The 25,542-nt window shown below is 38.7% G+C and overlaps 3 protein-coding genes across 8 annotated transcripts in view; 2 read left to right on the plus strand and 1 right to left on the minus strand.

Moving 5' to 3' along the window:
• LOC126494188 (zinc finger protein 54-like) overlaps positions 1-18,009 on the plus strand; it is a 21,144-nt gene extending 3,135 nt beyond the window's left edge. The window contains exons 1-5 of one of the 3 annotated variants that reach the window (XM_050131448.1): positions 4,438-4,683; positions 6,880-6,962; positions 7,809-8,858; positions 11,266-11,392; positions 13,245-18,009. In XM_050131448.1, coding sequence (XP_049987405.1) covers positions 8,829-8,858; positions 11,266-11,392; positions 13,245-14,833 — 1,746 coding nt within the window. In that variant the 5' untranslated portion in view covers positions 4,438-4,683; positions 6,880-6,962; positions 7,809-8,828 and the 3' untranslated portion in view covers positions 14,834-18,009. Of the gene's footprint in view, positions 1-4,437; positions 4,684-6,879; positions 6,963-7,808; positions 8,859-11,265; positions 11,393-13,244 lie in introns of those variants that run through there. The other 2 variants (XM_050131447.1, XM_050131449.1) reach the window with 2 other exon arrangements.
• The window catches only part of LOC126494175 (zinc finger protein 54-like), a 227,931-nt gene that overhangs the window by 57,459 nt on the left and 144,930 nt on the right, over positions 1-25,542 (minus strand). The window lies entirely within an intron of this gene.
• The window catches only part of LOC126494187 (zinc finger protein 54-like), a 36,003-nt gene continuing 33,546 nt past the window's right edge, over positions 23,086-25,542 (plus strand). Inside the window, exons 1-2 of the mRNA XM_050131446.1 lie at positions 23,086-23,318; positions 25,093-25,188. Of these exons, the coding sequence (XP_049987403.1) occupies positions 25,159-25,188 (30 nt within the window). The 5' untranslated portion in view covers positions 23,086-23,318; positions 25,093-25,158. The remainder of the gene's footprint in view (positions 23,319-25,092; positions 25,189-25,542) is intronic.

Here is a 25,542-nt window from a genome sequence, read left to right on the forward strand (position 1 = left end):
AAGGTCATTGGTTAAATAAAGAAACTGCCTTGGCCCTGATAGGTTAAAATTTAGATAGGTGGAGTAAACAGAACAGAATGCTGGGAGGAAGAGGAAGTGAGCTCAGATGCCATGCAGCTCTCTCCAGGACAGATGCGATGCAGCCAGCAACCAGGTCGGACATGCTGAATCTTTCCTGGTAAGCGCACCTCGTGGTGCTACATAGATTATTAGAAATGGGTTAAGAGGCTGAAACTAATGGGCCAGGCAGTGTTTAAAATTTGTGTGTTGTTATTTCGGGGTATAAGCTAGCCAAGCAGCCAGGAGCCGGGCTGTGGGAAGAGGTCCACAGCTCCTTCAACATGCCTCTCCACCTGTGGTGCAATTTTCTTGGGAAGTCCCTCACGTACTCACTTGTACACCTGGTCACACTTTTGTGCATTCCAGGGGTTTATTCTCATTGTGGTGCCATATGTCAGGGACTGGTCAAAACCACCTCTTGCTAGGGTAGGGGCATAGAGATTTAGAAATATAAGTAAAGAATATGAAGATGTGAAAAAAATAATATAGAAACCATATAATAGTACCAGCAGGGCATTTCAATGAAAACTGAAACAGTTTGCATTTAATTTTCCATATGCTTTTATACCCCAATACAAGGGGGAGAAGAAGGCAACAAAAGACTTCTTTGGTGGTGCATGCCTTTAATCCCAGCACTTGGGAGGCAGAGGCAGGCAGATCTCTGTGAGTTCGAAACCAGCCTGGTCTACAGAGCTAGTGCCAGGACAGGCTCCAAAGCCACAGAGAAACCCTGTCTTGAAAAAAAAATGATACAAAGGACAACTCAAACAGTTAATTGCTTTAACACTTTGAGGCATCAAGTCATCAGCATTCTGTCGTTTAGGCAGTGAAGCCACACTAGATCAAGAATTCTGAAGGCAGCCACTCCCCAGGTAACTTCCTATTATAAAAGAAAGAGCAGAAGTATGCTTGTGTATCTTGACCATCTATCAAGATGGAATGGATCTACTTATATGAGCCATCTTAATGTCAAGAGAACCAAGTAACCACATCCTGTGTCAGGACATGTAGCTACACTTGTCAACCATTTTGAGAAGCCTCCAAACTCTCTGACTTTAAGACAAGGTGGAAATAGGCTCACAATATCTTGAAGCAGAAACACACACACATCTTGGGAAAGGAACATGTGGCTGGAAGATACAACATTAATCTGGAAAACACTTTTTCCTGGAAGTCTATATAATGACATAAAAGAATGGTGCTTTTGCTCCTTGTCTCCTTGCCCTAGCCTTTTTAGAACATTTATTCCTTCACTGGCATTGGAGTTTACTACCTCTTTGTTATTCCAGCATATACTGAAGACCAGCTGTGGCATTCAGCCTTGTGAACTGATTAGTAGGTTCTTGGGCTTTCTGTTCATATTGGTGGAATAGCTGGATAGCAGGCTGTAAGCCATTCATATATGTCACACACACACATACACACATCTAATATGTAGATAGAAAGATAGATAGATAGGTAGATGATAGATAGATAGATAGATAGATAGATAGATAGATAGATAGATAGATAGATGAGAGAGAGAGCTCTGTTGCTCTAGTACTTGTATATACTGACTAATATACAAGGAAACACAGTCTTATGGCAAAGTCCCTGATTCTCTGGCTCTTACAACCTTTATACCTCCCTGTTTCTTCAAAAATCTCCCTTGGACCTTATATTCAGGAGTGTTTTCTATATGTATCCATTGGGCCTCGCATCCACAGCTCTGCATTTTGGTTAGCTGTGATTTATTTGTAGTACTCTCTTTCTCTTTTGCAAAGGGAAATTTCCTTGATGACAGGTGAAGACCACCCTTATCTGTGAGTATAAGTAAAATGTTTCCATTTTTGTTAGAGATTATGGTGGTTAGTAAAGTAGTGGTTGTTGGTTCTCCTCCAAGATTCATGACTTCACCAGCACTGCGTAGTTAGCCGGGTTTCCAGTAACTGTCACAGTTTCTTTTTTGTTAAGAATTTCTTAAGTCCACCTCGAGAGCTGTTGGTTACCTCAAAGGTATGCTTGCCACTACTACACTCAGGGTTTTTGTACCATGATGATCATTGATGTGGTTCATAGGCATCCTAGCTGGATAAGACTATTCATTGACTTCCATTTTTGGATTCTTGAATGGTGCTTCTGGTACCATGAAAGCTATTCTTCAGGGAAGAGTTTTCTTTGTTTGGGTCAAGGATTCACTTTTTATTACCTGTTGTCTTAGAATCACTATATAGACCAGGTTGGTTGTGACCTCATAATTTCCTTTGCCCCTCTCCTCTGTGCAGGGATTAAAGTCTTATATTGGTGTAGGAAGTCCTTCTGTCTATGTGTTGTTTTCATTGGTTAATAAAGGAACTGCTTTGGGCCTATATCAGAGCTTTGGGGAAACAGAGCTGGGGGGGGGACTAAATGGCATGCTGGGAGAAAGAAGGCAGAGTCAGAGAGATGCTATGGAGCCACCGCCAGAGTCAGACATGCTGGAACTTTGCTGGTAGGCCACAACCTCATAGTGATACACAGATTAATAGAAATGGGTTAAATTAAGATTTAAGAGTTATCCAATAAGAAGTTAGAGCTAATGGGCCAAGCCGTGATTTAATTAATACAATTTCTGTGTGGTTATTTCAGTTCTGGGCAGCTAGGACAAACAAGCGTGTCCTCCTCCTACATTGCATAATCTTGTAAAGTACACATAACTTTTTATTAACATATCATGACAGCCTACTTGATAAGCACAAGTAGACATATGGATATTATTTCTATTGTTATTAAAGATGTCTATCCCACTGAATTGGAAACTGTAATTGAAATATATGTTTCCAGATCCACATAACCTATGAAATTTAAATAACATGAAATAAATATGTAAACACAAGTAGCAATGAGACTGAAGCACTAATAAAATAGCCCACAAACAACACCACGACCAGACTGACAGGATTCTATTAGAACTTCAAAGAAGAACAGCAAAACTACATAAATACGTGAAATAAAAAAGGAAGACTTCCTGTCTCTTAGTATTACCTGATAATAAACCAGGTACTGATATATCCAAAAATAAATTACAGACTGTTGCACTAATATAAACATTTCTATAATTGGTTCTCCTCCCCCCCCGCACCTCACACACACACACACACACACATTCCTACCTCTCTACTATTCTAGTCTACATTTCCAACGAATTGTTCATCTCCATTTATTTTTCTTGGGGCACACTGAGATTAACCACGGCCATATGTGAGTCTGTGGGTTTGAACCTACGTGTTGGCGCCTGGAGGATTCAGCAGAGGTCTACACCTAAAGACAGTGAGTGATTCTTTTCCTCCAATCCATCCATGGCCAACATTTGAGACGTAAGCCTTTCCCTTTCCTAGACTGACTGTGGTTAGTGTGAGGTCAGTACAGGTAAGTACAGTTGCTGTTGCTTAGTGATTACAACAGCTGTATGTTGTCTTGAGAATGGCATATTTTAGCCCTTCTTCCTCTTTACCGTCTTACTCCCTTTGCTCCTCCTCTTCTTCAATGTTCTGAGAGCCATAAAAGGGATGGTGTAGCTGACTTTTCAGGGCTGGGAACACATATCTTACTTATTTTCTGCATTTGGGACAGCAAGAGTCTCTGCATTCAGTGCAATAAAAAAAAATTCTAAACTGGGCTATGGTGGTGCATGCATCCCTTTAATCCCTGCATCCGGGAGGCAGAGGCAGGCGGATCTCTGTTCAAGGCCAGCCTGGAAACAAGAGCTAATTTCCAGGACAGACAGGCTCCAAAGCTACAGAGAAAAAAAAAATGTATATTTTATCACAGAGCACCTTTAACAAGGCTTGTTCATGAGCTATTAAAACGATAAGACCACCATCTAGAGGTGAGAGCCCTATAGCGCGGGATGAACTCAGCACTGGGCTTCTTAGCACGGACTTCTGGAGACACCTATTTCTCTTCAAAATCCAAATTCCTGATTGTTCCCCAAGGAACAATTGTAGTATATGGTTTTGGCTTCTCATGTTTGTGTTTGAGTGTCAGAATTTAGCGTGTCATCGTTTGGTGTAAGTATGTATGTAGCCCAGGCAGCTGGTAATCAGGGAGAGGTGATCATCTTTTATCTGAAGGGTTCAGAACTCACTGTGGGGTCAGACACCGGATTGCAGCGTCCTCCTAGATCCAGTTCTGGCCGTGGCTGGCAGCAAGCATGTGGGGAGGCTGTGGAGGGAGGGACCTGGGCAGCCTGACAGCTGGAGCTGTGTGGAAAACAGCCTGAGGTGTACGAGGACTGACCAGTCAAGACTGGGCGGGACACCCACACGAAAAAGGGCAGTTGCGAGGATGTTTCCCATTGGTTGGACGCAGGGGAATTCTGGAGGTTGGGAGGGTCTGGAGCAGTGACGTAAACGGAAGCTGGGACGTACTATGAGCCCGGCGAAGTTGGAAAGCAGTGACAGCAGTGTCGAAAGCCCATTCCCTATCGTTCCTCCGTGACCTGCAGCGAGGGAAATCGTATGGTTCAGACCTGGGTGCGGAGGATACGGCGCGGTGACGTGGAAACACGAAAACTCCCCAGAGCCATAGTCGCCGCGAGGCGGCCTGGGAAAGTCGGCGTCGCAGTGGCGGGAACCGCAGCCCTGAGGCCCTGGAACCTCCCAGGTCAGAGGAGCTGCGGGGCTGGGACCCAGGAGGGATAGGACCAGGGATGCAATCATTTTCTCTGCTGTTGATAAAAAAAGCCGGCTCTCAGGTTCTGCTGTGAATGTCTTCTTCCCTTGGTGTATCTTAGATCATATAGAATAAACCTGCAATTTTTCAATTGGTCTTCTGATTGCAAAATATTCTTTTTTTTAATATTTATTTATTTATTATGTATACAACAGTCTGCAGGCCAGAAGAGGGCACCAGGCCCCATTACAGATGGTTGTGAGCCACCATGTGGTTGCCAGGAATTGAACTCAGGACCTTTGGAAGAGCAGGCAATGCTCTTAACCACTGAGCCATCTCTCCAGCCCCCAGCAAAATATTCTTGTAAAAATAATCTAATGGAATATTTGAATTTATCTGTTGAGATTTGCAAGCACGATTCTCTTTGATATGGTGGAAACCACAAAGCTGTTGACGTTTACCATCATGCATACAAACCCGTGTTATATCACTTCCCTAATCAAGAAACTACTGGCACTCTTACCTGAAGACTTGGAGTCCCTGAGAGTTTTACATAACAGTCATTAAAGGAACGCCTGCAAATTTCATTGAGTCTGAAAGTATATATATTTCTTTTGCAAGTTCCACAGTATCCTTGTAAACATTAATTTGTAAAAGTAAGCTTTTGTCTACCATTAATTTTCCATCTGAGACATATGCACACTGGGATGTAAATACAGTATTCTCAAAAGTGTCTGCCTGGCCTTGTGGCACAGGCTTTTAATCCCAACACTAAGTAGGCAGAGGCAGGTGGATCACAGTCAGTTGGAGGCTGGGAAGGGGTACATAGCGACTTCAAGGGCAGCCAGCACTACATAGGAAAAACCTGTGTCCGGGGAAAACAGAAAAGGGAAAAAGAAATATAAATACATTATATTATAGAATAATATTAGAAAGCATCCTTTGAATAATTCTGATAACGCATCTATATCAGAAAAATGTCTGCTCAAGAGTCTTGTCTCTTTGGTTCCGAGTAAAGCACTCTGTTCATGGACAAATGGCCAAACTGGTTTTTTTTTTTTTTTTTTGGTTCTTGTGTTTGATGTGTTGAGACCTGAACTCACAGTGTTGCTCTGTCTAGCCTAAACTTATCATGTAGACCAGACTGAACTGGCAAACAGAGTTCCACCCACCTGTTTTTCCCAAATGCTAGGATTAAATATTTGCACTAACAGGGCAATTCAGACTGTTGTTTTTTCTTTTGTGGTCTGTTGACAGCCAGTGGTGTGACTGTGGACTTCTCCCAGGAGGAGTGTACTAGGATGGACGGGATGTTGCAGAATTGCAGCAGTCTGGTTTCTGTAGCTGAGAATAGTTTGTTTGCAGCCTTCCTTGCTCCTCTTCAGGATTTCTTGACAAATTAATCTGTAAGTGTGTGAGCTTTGTGAGAATGAGTCTCACATCCCACAGAATAACATGAAATCCTCAGAGGATAAAAGAAAAATTTCATGAAATGTGCTTCGTGTGGGATTATCCTCTGTATGCTGTGACTAATTTTTATTACCATTGGTTAATAAAGATGCTGCTTCAGCCTATGGCAAGGCAGAATAAAGCCAGGCAGAAAATCCAAACAGAAATATAAAGAGAAAAAGTAGGCAGAGTCAGAAAGATGCCATGTAGCTGCCAAAAGACAGATGCCGGAGCCAGAACCTTACTGGTAAGCCACAGCCTCATGATGATACACAAGTTAATAGAAATGGGTTAATTTAAGATGTAAGAGTTAGTTAATAAGAAGCCCAAGCAGTGCTGTAATTAATAAAGTTTCTGTGTGGTTATTTGGGTCTGGGTAGCCAGGAAATGAACAAGCAACCTCTGCTTACATGTTCCCTCTTCTTCCTGTATGTCCTTTTGACAGGTGTAAGGTTTCATCATTATTGGTTCATGATCAATTCAGGACCTCACTAGTGCATAATGTTTTCTTCCCAATCACTCAGTTCCATTTCTTACGTTTTTCCTGAGTTGTGATTAGAAGTGGATTCAAGAGATTCTAACTAAATGTGCTTTCCAAATATTTTCAGTATTCTGACACTGCAGAACAATTGGGGAATGACTTGTGTAATTCTGTATTTAGTTTTCTCTTCATCTACTGGGCACAGTACTGTGTGATAAATACAAATACTTCCTGAACAATCTCTTTCTCATGTGCAGGGCTCACTGATCACCCAGACCTGCTCACCTGTGCAGCCGAACAAAGGACCTGGAAGGAGAGGAGACAGCAGCTAAGGATGCAGGTACAGTGGAGGGATTGGTGAAGGAGAGGAAAGGAAATCAAGTGAATGTAGAAGTGGGACAGGAAATCAGTCTTTCCACTTCCTGTTTTACTAGAAATAATTCTGGATACTTCCACTGAGAAAATCTCTTCAGTTGTCATAATGTTGGCATGAGAAGACTTTCCACAGAAGAATTGATAATGGAGTCAAATAAATTTTTATTTGACTATGTTTGTGAATGGTGCTGCTTTATTCACTCATCTCTGATCGTGTTTTTATAACATTAAATCATTTGCGTTTCTTTGATTTTAATACCTTATAAAAATGATGAAAATTAAACCACTAGGTTTATTTATTTTTTTAAGAATTTTTGAGGTTTGGCATTATAGCACATTCTCTACATTTCAGTGTTTTTGTATCCATTCCTGAAAATAATGCCAACAAAATTTTGAGAAGAATCAGGAAGTACATTTACAGCCTGCTAAACGCCTATCCATGCTGTCTCCTATTGTCTGTTAGCAATTAGGATAAATATTTAGAATGCAGTAAGGACTTAGCCTGATTTAGTAAAGTACTGATTGTAGTTTCTCAATCTATGCCTCTTGTGAGGAGAATCATGAGCGCTGCTGGGAAATTTTCATTTATACTCTATGTATATGTATTTTAGGGTTTTTTTTTTTTTTTGCTGGATGGATAATAGTCAAGGAATAGATGGTTTCCTTATGATGTTTTAGACATGCTTACTGTTTCCAGTCCCTACTCCATAATTAAATTTTCACCCTCTTTCCCCATTTCCCCCTTTATATTATTTGTTCCCTGTTACCCTGTCTGTACTATTCCCCTACAAGGTTCTCCTTTTACTTTCAGGTTTCTGCATTCACTCCAGGTTGTGTACTCACATCTGAAAATTTGGAGCTAGGAATATCCTATGAGAGAGAACATGCATTGTCTGTGTTTCTGGGTCTGTTACCTGCAAAGGTCATCATTTTAAATTTCTTCACAGCTGAATCATATTCCATAGTGTATATTACCATACTTTCACTATCCATTTGCCAGTGGAAGGACACTTATGTTGTTTACATTTTGTAGTTATTGTGAGTAGAGCAGCAATGAACATGGCTGAGCACATATTTGTGGAGTAGGATATCGAGTCCTTTGAGCATACACCAAGGAATGAAACTGGGTCATGTGCTGAATTTATTTATCTTGAGGGTTTGTTTATTTAAATGAGGATTCTCTGTTTTGATTTTTAAGTGTGGCTTGTTTTTGTTGTTGTTGTTGTTATTGTTGTTCATGGCATTTTTATTTACTACGGCTTTGTTTTTATGCTATTGCAAGTTGGATTACTGGCAGGTAGTATTTTTCTTCCTTCTTTTTGAAAAGTAGTGGTGTGCTGTCTTGCTCATTGATTTTTTCCAGTTCTTCTATATCTATTTATTCTTAACATGAAATTTTTATTTCCCTTTTTTTCATGGATAATTCTGCTGAATCTCCTGTGTGTGTGTGTGTGTTTTGCCTCTAATTTATTATCTACAGTGCCCCTTTAATAAAATTAATTGTGTTGATTAGTGAGTGTCTTAAAATGCACTTATGTCTCCATCAACTTTAAGAGAGTGGTTTTCTTTGTGCAGGAAGATGCTTGGTGGTGATTTTTTTTTCAAGCTTCAAACTTCAAATGTCTTTTCATGCTCTCCTGTCTTTCGGATCACTGACCTGACATCTGGTAGAATTCTGTTGCTTTCACATTTTCATATGTTTTGACATTGTTCTTTAACAGCTTTTAGTATTAATTTTATCTCTTCCTTTTTGACTCCTTGACTTGAAAGGGAAACAAGCCCTCTATTCATTGTTTCTGAAAGAGAAACTCAAGGAAGAGGAACAATAAGAATGGCTGATTCTCCAGTAAACATGTCACAGGTTAGTGGTCCTTTCTATTCTTTATCTAATATTCTTATACTTTGGTACATTGAAAGCTTTTAATTTTCTGGTCCTGATAATTTTTTTAAGTTTTATTATGAACAATTCTGTAAAGAGACAAATAACAAAAATCATACACTTAAATTAAACAGACCCAAAGACTATATAACTCAGTGTTCTTTTATATAGTTACAGTCATCAGAGGGAACAGAAGCTCTGAAGCCTCATGTGGGATTTTATATTTTCACAATCCAATATAGTTTTTATTTACTTATCCACCACCAAATTCCCCCAAAACCTTTGATAGAATTATAATTCTTCACTTCATTGTGCTAGAGGGCCTGGCAGACCCATATGCGATTGTTTGTGTGCTGTGTATATGGAATGATTCCTATTCCTGATTATTTCTTGTAACTGAATAAAGTCAATTCTGTATCATGTGCCATAATTCAGCAGTTTCCAATGTGAAATACAACTATGTTAAGAGATTCCTTAAAATCCATTAATATTATGAGAATATTATATAATTCTGACTTTTGGACAGAGTCACAAGGGTTTTGAGCCAATTTACTTAAATTTTCTGATTTATAGCATGCCTTTCCTAATTTATTTGCATAAGTATAGAATGTAGGGGCTCCAAATATTGGGGTTCCCTGTACAATGGGAGGAAGGATCCTGTTAGTCCTTTGTATAAATTTTATTCTTTTGCTTTTGGGATATTTGTTGTTAATCTCTCCCCAAAATTACAGCAAATTCTCAAGGTTCATTTTCTGCCCATAATTTGTTTGTCAATTTCATCATTTGTAAAAGGTACTACAATTTCTGCTGGGTCTATTCCTGCTAATTGATGAAGTCTCAGTGTTCCTTTAAGAATTAATTCAGAGAACTTTTTCAAATAAGTTTTTAAATTTTAACCCTGTTTATATGGTAAAAAGAGCACAAACAGAACATTACCACAATTGGCCATTTGAGTTTTCTCCACTTGAAAAGTATCTATTTACTTCATTTGCCCATTTGTTGATTGGCAGTTTTATTTCCTCATTATTTAATTAATTTAATTTTTGATAGATTCTTGCTATGGGCATTATCAAAAGTGTCACTGGTGTATATTCTCTTAACTATACCATAAACATATTTTGATGTGTTTTTGGACTTCTCTCAATTTTTATTACTCTTTGGGAGTGAAGTGAAATATGCTTCTAAAACTGAAATTGTCTCTGCTGTATTATGCATATTTTAGGGAAATTTTGGATTATATCAAATATTGATGATATAGATTTTTCTATCTGTTCATACTGGCTCAAATATTCTCATAAAATTAGTTCCATAGGACACTTATAAGTTACTGTTAAAATTGACAGATGTAATGCTGTTCCAATCCTTCTTACTGTGGGAAAAAAAAAACCTCTCTGTGTATAAATCAGTCAAATATTCTGCCTTCCATACCTACACTTTTACTATTTAATGGTGTGGCATTATACCTAGAGTTTTGTTGTCTGAAGTTTTCTGACCTGCCCAGTTCCTGCAATCGTTAAGTCCCAAAGAAATCACACAGAGGTCTACATTAGTTATAAACTGACTGGCCTAGTATCTCAGGCTTCTTATTAACTCTTTTTTTTTTTTTTTTTTTTTTTTTTTTTTTTTTTTTNGTTTTTCGAGACAGGGTTTCTCTGTGGCTTTGGAGCCTGTCCTGGAACTAGCTCTGTAGACCAGGCTGCTTATTAACTCTTATAACTTATATTAGCCCATTATTCTTATCTATGTTAGCCGCATGACTCAGTACCTTTTTCAGCAAGGCAGTCACATCTTGCTTCTTCTGTGGCTGGTCAGGACTGCAGAGAAATGGGCTTCCTTCTTCCCAGAATTTTCCTGTTCTTGTTGACCCATATCTACTTCCTGTCTAGTTGTCCCACCGGTACTTCCTGTCTGGCTACTGGCCAATCAGCATTAAATATAACTGACAGAATATAGACATTTGTCCCACCCAACTGAGCCTGTTAGAATAGAGTCATGTGAGGCCCAAGTATACACAGGATTGATGGTTGTCGGTATTTTACCGTGATCTACAAGTACAGCACTTAAGGCACATTACCTCCTCATGAATTTTACCTCTGAGGCATGTCTGCTGTGATCATGTGCAACACAAGCTCAACAGCCATAACAGATAGACAACCATGTCCACGCCTTAAATACACAAGCTCAACAGCCATAACAGATAGACAACCATGTCCATGCCTTAAATATGTGTCTTGTTTCCTGTATACTGCTTATAAGACTATTTTATCATCCTGTTTTCACAGTGTTAGAACATTCATGATAGAATGTGACTGTATTGGAAATCATCATTTTTGAGTAATTATCTTCACTTCCAGGTAGCACATGGTCAAATCATACTTTTTTGTTTCAGGGTCTGTTGACATTCGGGGATGTAGCTGTGGACTTCCCCCAGGAGGAGTGGGAGTACCTGGACTCTGCCCAGAGAGCTTTGTATATTGATGTAATGTTGGAAAATTATAACAACCTGGTCTCTGTGGGTAAGAACATTTTGCTTGTAGAATTCGTAACCCATTTTTTGTTTGTTCTTTCTTCATAGGATATAAAATCTGTTAAGCTGTCCTTGAAACACCAGGAGAAAAGGCAAAGTTTAGTAGTGGGAAAGAACTTCATGCTATTTAAGTTTCTTTTTCCATTTTCCATTTCAAAGGTGTCATATACTATTCATTTTGGTTCCAAGATTCATCTATAAGTGCAGGAGCACATAGTATTTCCACTCAAGTTTTCTTTTTAAAAAAATATTTATTTATTTATGTATTTATTTATTACTTATATAATGTCCCATCTGAATGCCAGAAGAATGCATGAGATCTGATTATAGATGATTGTGAGCACCATGTGGTTGCTGAGAATTGAACTCAGGACCTCTGGAAGAACAGTTAGTGCTCTTAACCTCTGAGTCATCGCTCCATCCCATCCACTTATATCTTAACGTTCCATGTCCATTATTGCAGTTGACATGGTTTAGTTGTTAGAAAAAATTCCTGATATATAAACTAGAAATATTTGGAAATATTAAAAATCCTGAATATTTTGACAAGAAATATCAATTGAGAAATCTTGCTTAAATTCTTCTGCTTTGTATTTTCATGTACTGAGCATGTATTGTGTTAGACTTCTGTATTATTTTTTAAAAGTTCTAGCATATGTCAGGGAGTACCTCAAAGAACATGTGGATATTGTATGCAAGGTAGGCCTAGTCACCTGCCCAGAGAGAATAAGATTTCCCCAGAATGTGGAGATGACAGAGAGTAGCTACAACTAGGGCGGGCTAGTAATTGAGTAGGAGAGCAGTGAAGATTTCAAGAGAAATAAAAAAGCAAGAGCTGAGAATGTTTTGTGATATTCAATTCCTAAAAAAGTTCTTGACCATTTAACTTATTATACAGTCTTGGCCCCAGGATGCATCTTGCTTTCATTACTGTTAGAATATGTTGAATCTCATTATACCTGAGTTATGGTGATTAAATACGAGTATGAAATGTGATTTTATTTGACTATGTTGAAATCAGATTGAAATAATACAAAATCCTAAGTCTAATGTTGAACCCAGGAAATAGGATTATTCTTTAATTGCCTTCCTTGTATTCATATCTTCATATTACATGCTTAATTTTCTTGTTAGTCAAGAATACACAGACATAATTTTGGAAAATAATCACAGGAGTCGGTTACAAAAGCAAAAGAAACAGCAGTTTGTGGAGCTCAGACTGTGCGGTGTAGATATAAGCAGTAGTTGTCCATGACAACCCTGCCTCAAACAACTAGAGGCTCTGATGTCTGCCAGAGTATTGTCTTTGCATCCACTGCTTTTGAAGAATCTAAGGTGTTTTTCTAGAGAGAAAAATAAATCCTGTGCTGCTTTTGATTAAGACTATAAACTTGAAGGAATTGGGTGTTCTCAACAATACTCTTTATTGCCTATCACTTAGTAAGTATAAACACCATGAACCTTGGATTAAAACTCCTCTTTATCAATTTCTGAAAAGAAATATTTAAAGCTAGAAACATGTATTCTAAATATAATCACTCAGTGAGCTCTACCCCAAAACTAATTAACGAACCTCAATTATTTTTTTTCCATCTTTTTCCCAGTTAGTTATTTCTAATAGAGATGAGATATCTGTTATATATCACTGACTTTGAAGGCTTTCATGCTATTTTTCTGAGAATCCATACAATTACAGTGGATGAAAAATGTTGAGTACTGGGAATTCTAGTCTAAATAGTTTCAGGTTGACATACTTTAAGAAAGAATTTAGGGGAACAATCATTTATCAAATGTCTAATCTTGGAACAAACCCTATTAATATGACTTGTGCTCATTTTCAGAGAACTATTGCAAATGTGATCCTGCTCGTCAACATACGAATACAGAAAAGAAGTCATGTCAGTCTAATGAGCTTAGCAAAGTCCTTCATGACCCCTCCACATGTGCACTTAAAAATTCAAGTGAAACTACACAAAACTCTAATAACTGCAGATGCAGTAATCACAGAGATGCCTCTATTGACTCATCAAACCTAGATAGACATGAAAGCATGGCCACTGGAGAAGAACCCAGCAAATCTAGAGACTGTGAGAAATCTTTAAATACTTGTTCCAGCATTACTCAAGATCAGAGACTCTACACTGCAAAGAAAGACAACAGGCAGGAAGAATATGATGATCATTTCAGCTCTGCCTACAGTCTTTTGCAACAGCCAATCTACATCGGAGAGACACCCCACCAATGTGCAAAATGCAGGAAATGCTTCAGCACTGCCTCATGCCTCACAGTACATGAGAGAATTCATACTGGAATTAAACCCTACAAGTGCAATGTTTGTGAAAAGTCCTTCACCCAGTGGTCAAGTCTTAAAACACATCAAAGACTACATACTGGGGAGAAACCTTACAAATGCAAAGAATGTGGAAAGTCATTTCCTCAATTATCAGCATTTAATAGCCATCAGAAAAGGCATACTGGAGAGAAACCTTACAAGTGCAAGGAATGTGACAAATCCTTTGCCCACTATTCCAATTTCAGGAGACATCAGAAAATGCATACTGCTGGGAGACACTATAGTTGTCAAGAATGTGGCAAAGTCTTTCATCAGTTTTCACATTTTAAAAGCCATTACAGACTCCACACTGGAGAGAAGCTTTACAAATGCAATGACTGCGACAGATCCTTTCCCCACTATTCATCACTGAGTAGGCATAGGAAAACGCATTCTCTAGAGAAGTTTCACAAATGCAAAGACTGTGGTAAGTCCTTTTTCGAATTATCACACCTTAAAAGGCATTACAGAATCCATGCTGGTGAAAGGCCTTACAAATGTGAGGTATGCGACAAGTCCTTTACTTTGAACTCAACTCTTAGAACACATCAGAAAATTCATACTGGGGAGAAACCTTACAAATGCATGGAATGTGACAAGTCCTTTACCAAACATTCAGATCTTAGAAGACATCAGAGTGTTCACACTGGAGAGAAACTTTACAGATGTAAGGAATGTGATAAGTCTTATACTAGCTGCTCATATCTTAGAGCACATCAGAAAATTCATACTGGAGAGAAACTTCACCAATGCAAAGACTGTGGCATATCCTATATCCATATTGCAAGTCTTAGAAGACATCAGAGAGTTCATACTGGAGAAAGACCTTACACTTGTAAGGAATGTGACAAGTCTTTTACCAGTTACTCAAATCTTAGAAGACATCAGAGTGTTCACACTGGGGAGAAACCATACAAATGTCTGGAATGTGAGAAATCCTTTACCCAGGACTCACATCTTAGAACACATCACAGAGTTCACACTGGAGAGAGACCTTACAGATGTAAGGAATGTGATAAATCTTTTTCTCACTCTTCTGGTTTAAGGAGACATCAGAAAATCCATAATGGAGAAAAACCACACAAATCCAAAGACTGACATATTCTTTAAACAGAATTTAAATCTTAGGAGACATTAGAAAATTCATACTGGAAATTCATACTGGAGAAAAACACACCATTGTAAATAATGTGACCTAACATTTTCTGGTATTTTTACTTAAAAATCACAACAGAATAAAAATTAGAAACATGAAGATAAGAAAATTGTGAAAGTCTTTTTTCTTATTTTTAGTCTTATACTACGGAAATTTGGAAGTTTATTTTCTATAATGTACCTTTTTCATAATAATATCTTTCATCTTCATAGAATATGTACCACATGATCCCATTCCATTTAAATGTAGACAGTGTTAGTATAAAGTTAGCATCAATCATTTTTTCATAATAAAATAATTCTTTAACCTGGCATGGTGGTATATACAGGTACATAATCGTCGCCTTTGGAAGGTAGAAGCAGGAGGATCAGGAGTTCAAGGACAGCCTTAGCTATGTAGTAAGTTCTCAGCCAGCCTGAACTGTATGACATACTTTTTCAAGAAGATGATTTTTTGACAGTTTTATCTATCTGCCTGACTGCCTGCCAGTATCTGTCTGTCTGTCTGTATTGTGATTATATGCACCAAGAATTATTCTCTTATTTCCCTTCTTCTCCCCTTGAATGGCATTTTTTTGACTTTTACTGATTCTTTTTTTTATAATATAAAATAAATATTTTTATTGTTTTTATTGAGCTTTATATTTTTCTCCACTCCCTTCCCTACTTCTCCCTCTCATTCTACCATCTCCTGTGATCCCCATGCTCCCAATTTACTAAGGAGATCTTTTCTTTTTCTACTTCACATGTACATTAGATCCATATATGTCTCTTTTAGGGTTCTCTTTATTGTATAGTTTCTCTATGGTTGTGATATGATATAAGGCTGCTTTTTTTTGATGTATGTCTAAAAGCTACTTATGAGTGAATACATATTATATTTGTCTTTCTGGATCTTGGTTACCTCATCCAATATGGGGTTTTCTAGATCCATCCATTTGCTTGCAAATTTCAAGATGTCATTTTTTTCTGCGTATAGTACTCCATTTTGTAAAGGTACCACATTTCCTTTATCCATTCTTTGGTCAAGGGGGCATTTCAGTTGTTCCCAGTTTCTGGCTATTACAAATAATGCTGCTATGAACATAACTGAGCACATGTCCTTGTGGTATGATTGAGCATCCTTTGGCTCAGACCTGCTCCCTCTGAGGTCGCTTACTTTTACCCTGTGAATGTTTTTAATGAAGGCTTAAGTATTAAAAAATATCCTTGAGTTTATGTTAAAATAAAATTCTTCAAATGTAGCAGTGGGAAAAGCTTCTCTTTTTCTTTTAATGTGTATGAATGCTTTGCCTGAAAGTATATCTGCACTAAACATATGCCTGGTGAAGACAGAGGAGTCATTAGAGCCCCTGAAGCTGGAGTTACAAATCATTGTGAACTGTTGTGCATGTGTTGGGAATTGAACACTTGTCCTCTGAAAGACTGACCACTGCTCTTACACACTAAGCCATGTTTTGAGCCCTGGTTAAAAAATATGTGTGTGTGTTTATATACATTTATATTCCGTATCCAAAAATTTATAATAATGCCAGGCATGCTGGTATAGGTATACTCCTTTATTCCCATCGCTCAGGATGCAGAGGCAAAAAGATCTCTGTGAGTAGGAGGACATCATCATCTACATACTAAGTTCCAGGACAGCCAGGAGTACATAAACTCTTTGTCAAAAACAAAAATAGCGATGCCCATCAAAATCCCAGCAAAATTCTTCACAGACCTCAAAAGAGCAGCACTCAACTTCATATGGAAAAACAAAAAATGCAGGATAGCTAAAACAATCTTGTACAATGAAGGAACTTCTGGAGGCATCACAGTCCCCGACTTCAAACTCTACTACAGAGCTACAATACTGAAAACAGCCTGGTATTGGCATAAAAACAGACAGGAGGACCAATGGAACTGAATTGAAGACCCGGATATCAATCAACACACCTATGAACACCTGATTTTTTTTGAAAGAAGCAGAAAATATAAAATGGAAAAAAAGAAAGCATCTTCAACAAATGGTGCTGACATAACTGGATATCAACATGTACAAGAACGAAAATGGATCCATATCTATCCCTATGCACAAAACTCAAGTCCAAATGGATTAAAGACCACAACATAAAACCAATCACACTGAACATCATAGAATAGAAAGTGGAAAGTATACTTGAATGTGTTAGCACAGGAGACCACTTCCTAAATATAACCACAGTAGCACAGACACTGAGAGAAACGATCAATAAATGGAACCTCCTGAAACAAAGACGCTTTGGTAAAGCAAAGGACATGGTCAACAAAACAAAACAGTAGCCTACAGAATGGGAAAAGATCTTTATAAACCCCACATTGGACAGAGGACTGATCTCCAAAATATACAAACACTCAAGAAACTAGTCATCAAAAGAACAAATAATCCAATTTTTAAAAATGCGGTACAGACTTGAACATAGAACTCTCAACAGAGGAATCTAAAATGGTTGAAAGACACTTAAGGAAATGTTCAACATCCTTAGCCATCAGAGAAATGCAAATCAAAACAACTCTGAGATTCCATTCTACACCTGTAAGAATGGCCAAGATAAAAAACACTGATGACAGCATATGCTGAAGATGTGGGGTAAAGGGAGCACTCCTCCATATACCCAATCCCCTTTGGATTTCAGTATGGCAATTTCTCAGAAAATTAGGAAACAACCCACCTCAAGACCCAGCAATATGCTCAATCATACCACAAAGATATGTGCTCAACTATGTTTATAGCAGCATTGTTAGTCACATTTGTCACAGCCAGAACCTGGAAACAACCTAAATGCCCCTCAACTAGCAAAATGTGGTACCTTTACACAATGGAGTACTACACAGCAAAAAAAAAAAAAAAAGACATCTTGAAATTTGCAGGCAAATGGATAGATCTAGAAAACATCATATTGAGGTGACCCAAACCAAGCAAGACAAATATCATATGTACTCACTCATAAGTGACTTTTAGACGTGAAGCAAAAAAAAAAGAGAGAGAGAGAGAGAGAAAAGAAATTCACAATCCCAGACAACCTAGACAACAAAGAGGACCCTAAGAGAGGCATATATGGATCTAATGTACATAGAAAGCAGAAAATGCCAAAATCTTATGAGTAAATTGGGAGCTTGGGGACAATAGGAGAGAATAGAAGGGGAGGGGAGAGGAAGGATGGGAAACAGAAAAACTGTAAGAAAGTAATATAAAAATATGGCAACATCTTCAATTTTCACTCTAATTGTTTTATACACTTCAAAATACATACTTCTGAGAAACCATATAAAGGTATAGAATATATATTCCCCATGTCTTTCTGTCCATTGGAATTTACACATCTCCAAATGTATTGAATTGACAAATCCTTTACAGTGCTGAAATTTCTGAGATAAAAGCAAATTCATCATTAAAGAAAACTCTGTGATAAATTCTTAGGTTTTATTCATCTTCAAAATCTTCATACAAGAGTCATGCCACGGGGGTTCAAAATTATAGGCTCCTATGTAGCTTCTGTGTGGTCATATCGTTTGGTTGACCTTTCAGGATTCCTCTCTCTTCCCTAATACTCTACTACATTCTGCTACCAGGACACCCACTTTTGAATCTCTTATCACCTATATTCTACTCTCTAACCCCTCTTCCTGCAGCTCTCCACTAATGGTCCCTTTCTAGAATCCTAGCTTCTACATGTAGTCTTACTAAAACACACAAAACAAAGTTTGTAGCTTGGATACATATGTGAGAGAACATGTGATGTTTGACTTTTGTTGCCTAGGTATCTGAACTCGTCATCATTTCCTGTTACCTATATGTACATCTATATTTCACACTTTCATTTTTATTTACACCTTAATAATATGCCAGTTTATGGAGATAAGAATCATGGTTTCATTTACCCATGTTTTAGTTTGTGGACATATAGGTTGATTCCATTTTGTAGATACGGCCAATAACACATCATTGAACATGATGGGCAAGTACTCATTGATAAGATGGCAAGTCCTTGGAGTTTATGCCCATGAGTGGTTATTGTGTATCAACTTCCTCTTCAATTAAATCCTTCCATTTTGGAGGAATCTCCTTAAAACACAGGGCATGGCTGGGCAGTCGTGGTACATGTCTTTAATCCCACAACTCGTGAGAAAGAGGCAGGTAAATCTCTGTGAGTTTGAGGTCAGCCTGATCTACAAAGCAAGTTCCAGGATAGTCAGATCCACACAGAAAATCCCTGTCTCAAAAAAACAGCAAAACGAAACAAAAGAAAATCAACCAACCAACCAACAAACAAACAAACAAACAAAAAAAAAACCCACAGGGCATGAAAAGAGAGGTAAAGGAATGGAATGCTCTAATGGTTCTCATGCTTCCCGATGTTGCAGCCCTTTAATTCAGTACCTCATGTTGTGATGACCCCCGTTCATAAAATTATTTTGTTATTTCATAGCTGTAATTTTGCTACTGTTACAAACTGTAATGTAAATATCTCATATGCAGGGTATCTCATATAAGACCCAAAAGGAACCATGATGGAATTGAGAGACACTGCTATCAGGTGAGGTGATGAAGTCAGTCTTGCACAGGAGCTCTGGAAGCTTGGGAATAGAAAACTTCAAAGTTTTGAGAAATCACAGAAACTGACATATACTGAAGACCAGTGGTGACATGAAGCCTTGTGAACGTACTACAAGATTCTTGGACTTTCTGCTCATGGAGATCATTGTTGGATTAGCTAGACAGCAGGTCATTCATATGAATCCCCTTTATATGTGTATAATATATGTGTATTTGTCAGAGCCCGTGATTCCCTAACTCGGCTGGAACGGAGTCACAAGGAATAATCAGACACAACTTACACGGTAATCTTTCACGGGCAAGATCTCTCTCTAAAAAGATCTCTCATTTGTTCTTCAAACAGCTTATATGTCCTCACATGAATAGAGCGGGAACACATTAGGCTATCTCCTAGGTAACCAGGTGCATGGGCTCTGGTCACGTTCGCATATGGCAGTCAGGTAGGCCCTGAATTAGCATCTCTATAAGACATCCTTCAAATTACAAAGGAAGGAAGCACCAAACATCCTGACCAGTTTCAGTCACCACCTCTCCTCAGGAGATCTACATTACTAACAAGTACATCCTTGCTATTGTTAGGCAGAGACATCTTGTCTGCAGAGCTACGTGATAAGCTCAGACTGGGCCTATGGCTTTTGTGCTATACAGAAATATGGGCCCACATGTATTATCATATATGTATTACACATCATATATACAACATGTGATGTGCATAATATATACCTCATATATGTATAACACATTACATATGATGACATGTATATACACACACACAATGAGCAAAATGTTTTATTCCTCTGTGTGTGTGTGTATACACAGAGAGAGAGAAAGAGAGAGAGAGAGAGAGATTCATTCTATCAGTTCTGTTACTCTGGAGAACTCTGAATAATACACAAGGATTCACAATCTCACAGCAAACTTCCTGTGCTCTGGCTTTTACAACCTTTATACCCCCTTCTTTAAAAACTTTCCCTTAGCCTTATATTCAGGAGTGTTTTACATATATATCCATTGGGCCTGGCATCCGTGGTGATGATATATCGTTTATGATCTAACAAAACTTACCTGAGAATCAGTGCACAGCGCTAGTGACACTAGCTTGCCATATAGATCCAGATAGTGGTGACACACACCTTTAATCTCAGCACAATGGGACAGAGGAAGATGGATTGCTGTAGTTCAAGGCCACCTAGGATACATGAAATTGGTCCAGTCTAAAAGAGAAGCAAAGCTCACACAAAGGTAATACCAGCACTTGGGATCATATGCCATTAATTCTAGCACTAAGGAGGTGGAGACAGGAGTGATATGGCTGGGCAGAAAGAGGAATATAAGGTGGGTAGAGACAGGAGCTCAGTGTAGTCTGAGGAATCAGAACAGGACCTCCCCTTTTATCAGTAGAGGTAAAAACTCTCTCACTGCTGTGTTTCTCTGACCCATCAGGTTTCACCTTCTGATAGCTGGCTCCAAGTTTTTATTATTAATAGCAATTAGAATTAATGCTACAATTCACAACTCTGCCTTTTGATTACTTGTGGTTTCTTTGTAGTGGTCTCTGTTACAAAGAGATGATGGTTGAAGACTATGCTTATCTCTCGGTATAAGGAAAATGCTTTCATTTTTAAGGAATTATGTTGGTTTAGTAAAGTGTTTCTCCTCCAAGATTTATGGCTTTACCAGCACTGAGTAGTTAGCCACAAGTAGTTAGCACTGACTAGTTAGTAGTTATCAGTCAGAGTTTCTCTTTTGTTAAGAATTTCTTAAGTCCAACTAGAGAGCTATCGATTACTATCAAGGTACGCTTGCAGCTATGGCACTCAGGGTTATTGTACCATGATGAATATTGATGTGGTTCATAGGCATCCTAGCTGGATAAGACTGTTCATTAGCTTTTGGAGGACTGAATGGTGCTTCTGGTACCATGCAGGTTACTCTTAAGGGAGAAGTTATATTTATTTCGAAACAAGGACTCTCTGTTTATTACCAGTCATAGACTCATTATGAACACCAGGCTGTCCATGACTTCAGCTTTCCTTGCCCCTGCCCTCTGAGTGCTGGGAGTAAAGGCTTGCATAACATTGCAATATCATGTCATTACAGCCTACTTGATAGACATGAATAAACAAGTAGATATTATTTCTACTGATATTAAAGGCCTCCAATTCACTGAATTGGAAACTCTAATTGAAATATATGAGTTCCCAGATCCACATAACATATTGACAGGAATCTCTCAGAACTTCAAAGAAGAACAGCAAACTACATAAAATAATTGAAACAAAAAGGAAGTCTTCTGGACCCTTAGTAGTACCTGATATTAAAACAGATAATTATACAACCAAAGTGAAATTAAAAAAAATTTCTTTTATGGTCTCACTCTCTCTCTCTCATCTCTGTCACACATGCACAACCATGTGTGTGTGTGTGTGTGTGTGTGTGTGTGTTTCATATACTGCCCATTTTCATTTCCTACCTCTCTACTATCCTGGTCCACAATTATAACGAATCTTTGCTGTATCCATCTCCATTCATTTTGCTTGGGATTCCCTCAGATTAACCAGAGACAACTGGAAGAATGTGGTTTGAAGCTATGTGTTGGAGTCTGGTGGGCTCAGTAGAGGACTACAACCAAAGGCAGTGATTCTTTTCCTCCAATGCCACCATTGCCAATGTTTGACAGGTGAAGGGTGGGGCCCTGTGAGCCTTTCCCTTTCCTAGACTGATTGTGGTCTAGGGTGCACGGTCAACGCAGATAAGTACAGTTGCTGTTGGTTACTGATCACAGCAGCTGTATGGAGTCTAGAGAGTGCTGTGTCTTAGCTCTTCCTCCTATTTTCCTTCTTATTCTCTTTGCTTCTCTTCTTCGGTGTTCCTAGAGCCATCGACGAGATAGAGTAACTGACGTTTTTAGGGCTGGTATCACATACCTCTCTCGTTTTCTACATCTGGGACAGTCAATAGTCTATACATTCACCACTGCATTAAAAATTTTCTTTTTTGTTTTATCTACAAGCACCTTCAGCATAAGTCACAGAAGACGAATGTGTCCCTTATTTAGTAAAACGACAAAACCACTATCCTGTAGCTAAAGCAGTACACACAGGATGGATTCAGCCCTAGGCTGTTAGCAGGGACCTTACAAGTGACTTCCACTTATTTGATTTTAGAATTCAAGCTCCTTAAATGTCTCACCCCAAGGCACAATTGCAGTATTTGGTTTGGGCTCTTCATGTTTGTGTTAGTGATGGGACACTGGCATCTGAATTTAGCCTATTATGTTACCGTTGTAGCCAGGGAGGCTGGTAGTCAAGTCGAGGTTAGGCTGCCTTTCAGGGTTCAGAACTCACTGTGGGGGTCAGATACCGCGTCCTCCTAGATCAGTTCTGCTCTAGGCTGGCAGCAAGCATGAGGGGAGGCTGTGCAGGGCGGGTCCAGGGCAGCCTGACAGCTGGTGCTGTGTGGAAGGCGGCCAGAGACACAAGGGGAGGGACGGGCCCCCGATGGAGCGGGGACACTTACCCGGAAACAGAGATTGGGTGGATTTAGCTGATTGGCTGCGTGTTAGAAGAAGGACGGAGAGTGGGCGGGTTTAGAGGAGTGACGTAAACGGAAGCTGGGACTAAATTTGTGGGAGCCCTGGAAAGTGGACTTGCGGAGGCGAAGCCACAAGTGTCAAGGCCCCTTGTCTGTGGTTGCACCGGGGCCTGTACCGTGGGGAATCGTGTGGTGCAGACCTGGGTACGGAGGACACGGCCAGGTGTCGCGGGGACGCAAAATCTCCCTGGAGCCAGTGTCGCCGCGCAGGGCGGCCTGGGAAAGTCAGCAGCGCAGTGGCGGCCCTGGACCTCCCAGGTCAGAGGAGCTGCGGGGTTTAGACATAGAAGGGAAGGGACCAGACATGAGAACATAAGAACTGGAATAATCCTGTTTTATTCCCATTTTCTTCTGATGCCAAAATATTCTTATAAGAACACTTGCGTAGAATATTTGAATGTATCTGTTGATGTGTGCTAACGCGGTTCTGTTAGCAATTGTGGAAACGACAAAGCTATTGAAATTTACAATCATGCATACTAACTTACTTGTCATACCTCTCCCCTCTGCAAGAGATTGGCATATGAACCTGGGGACTTGATTTCCGGTGACCTTTTAGTTATTAATCTGAAAGGGACGCCTGAAAATTTCGTTGAATCTGAATTTTTTTTTTTTGCGAGTTCCGCAAGTACGGTTGTAAACAATCTTTAAAAGTAAACTTTATTATTAAGTTTTCATCGTGAGACATGCCTTTTGTACTGTAAATACAGTATTCAGAAAAGTCCTTGCTGACTCGATGGCACACAACTTTAATCCCAACACTCAAAAGGTAGAGGTAGGTGGATTGCAGTGAGTTGGAGGCCAGCAAGATCTACACAGTGAGTTCCAGGACAGCCAGAACTCCATGGTGAGATCGTGTCTCAAAAAACAAAAAATAAAATAAAATAAGAAAATAAAATAAAACAACTACAAGAAAAAAATAGACAAAGAAAAACGAAATGTGTTTTATTGTGCATGTGCTGAGTTTGTAATGTTGCAACTTAGAGCCTGAAGAAGAACAGTATGCTGTTTTATAGTGTCAGACCACAGTATTTTCACAGTTAAAAATAGACATGCCATTAATCCCACCACTGGGGAGGCAGAAACTGGTGGAACTTGGATTTCCTTGCTAGCTTGGTCTACACAGTGAGTTTAAGGACAGCTAGGGTGACAGAGAGAATCCCTGTTTGGGGAAGAAAAACAAAGAAAAAGAGAAAAAAAAATTAAAAGGTATTAAAGTGGCCTCTGCTGCCACCTGGGGCTTTGGTGATATCCCAGCACCAGCTGCTTCTAGGAACCATGCATGCCACACTTTTACTGTCCATTTTTCAGTTCAAGGACATTAAGGTTGTTTCCATTTTGTAACTATTGTGAATGAAGCAGCAATGAGTATGGTTGAGTAAGTAGCATAGGATCTGTTTAGTAGAATGTTAAGTCCTTTGAGCATATGCTAAGGAATGGAACAGCTTGGACATGTGCTGAATTTATTTAACATGAGGGTTTATTTATTTAATTGGTGAGTCTCTATTTTAGTTTCCAGTGTGGCTAGTTTTTTTTGTTCATGGAATTTTTATTTTCTATGGTTTTGTTTTTATGTGGTTGCTGGTTGTATTGTTCATAGTATTCCTCCTTTTCTTTGACAGTTAGGTTTTTGCTATTTTGTTCATGGTTGATTACATCCCAGTTCACATGAAATTTATTATATCCCATGTTCTCAGGGATTATTCCTCTCACTGTCCTGTGTTTGTGTTACCTCTAATTTATTGTTGGCAGTGCTGCTTTAGTGACGTCGTTTGTGTTAATTCGTGACTATCCTGAAATGCATTTATGTCTCCATCAGTTTTAAGGAGTAGCTTTCTTTGTGCAACAAGATGCTTGATGGTGATTTTCTTTTCAAGATTCAAATGTTTTATGCTACTCTGTTTTGGGGATCATTGATCAGACATCTGGTAGGAATCTGTTGCTTTGGTCTTTTCATGTGGTTGGACATTGTATTCTAATGACTTTCAGTATTAATTTTTGACTCTTCCTTTTTGACCCCTTGATTTAAAAGGGAAGCAAGCCATCTATCTATTCATTGTTCCTGAAAGAGAAACTCAAAGAAGAGAATCAATAAGAAATGGCTAATTCTACAGCAAACATGCCACAGGTCAGTGGTCCTTTTTACTTTTTATCTAAATACATTTTATTTTCATACATTTAGTTTTCTTCTTTTAATAGATTTTTTTAATTTTATTATGAAAAATGATGCAAACAGACAATATCACTCATTGAAACTAAGCAGACCCAAAGACTATACAACTCAGTGTATTTTTATATAGTCACAGTAGTCAGAGGGAACAGAAGCCTTGGAGTCTTATGTGGGATTTATTTTATATTTTCACAATCTATTATATTTTTATTTACTTATCCACCACCAAAACTTCAAAAACCTTTGATAGAATTAGAACTAGGAAAGCACTTCGCATTATATCCTTTTTCATTATATCCTGGTCTTCATTAC

The sequence above is a fragment of the Alexandromys fortis genome, unplaced genomic scaffold (assembly GCF_014885135.2).
Source record: "Alexandromys fortis isolate MF-2015 unplaced genomic scaffold, M_Fortis_MF-2015_v1.1 scaffold_351, whole genome shotgun sequence".
Taxonomy (NCBI): Eukaryota; Metazoa; Chordata; class Mammalia; order Rodentia; family Cricetidae; genus Alexandromys; species Alexandromys fortis.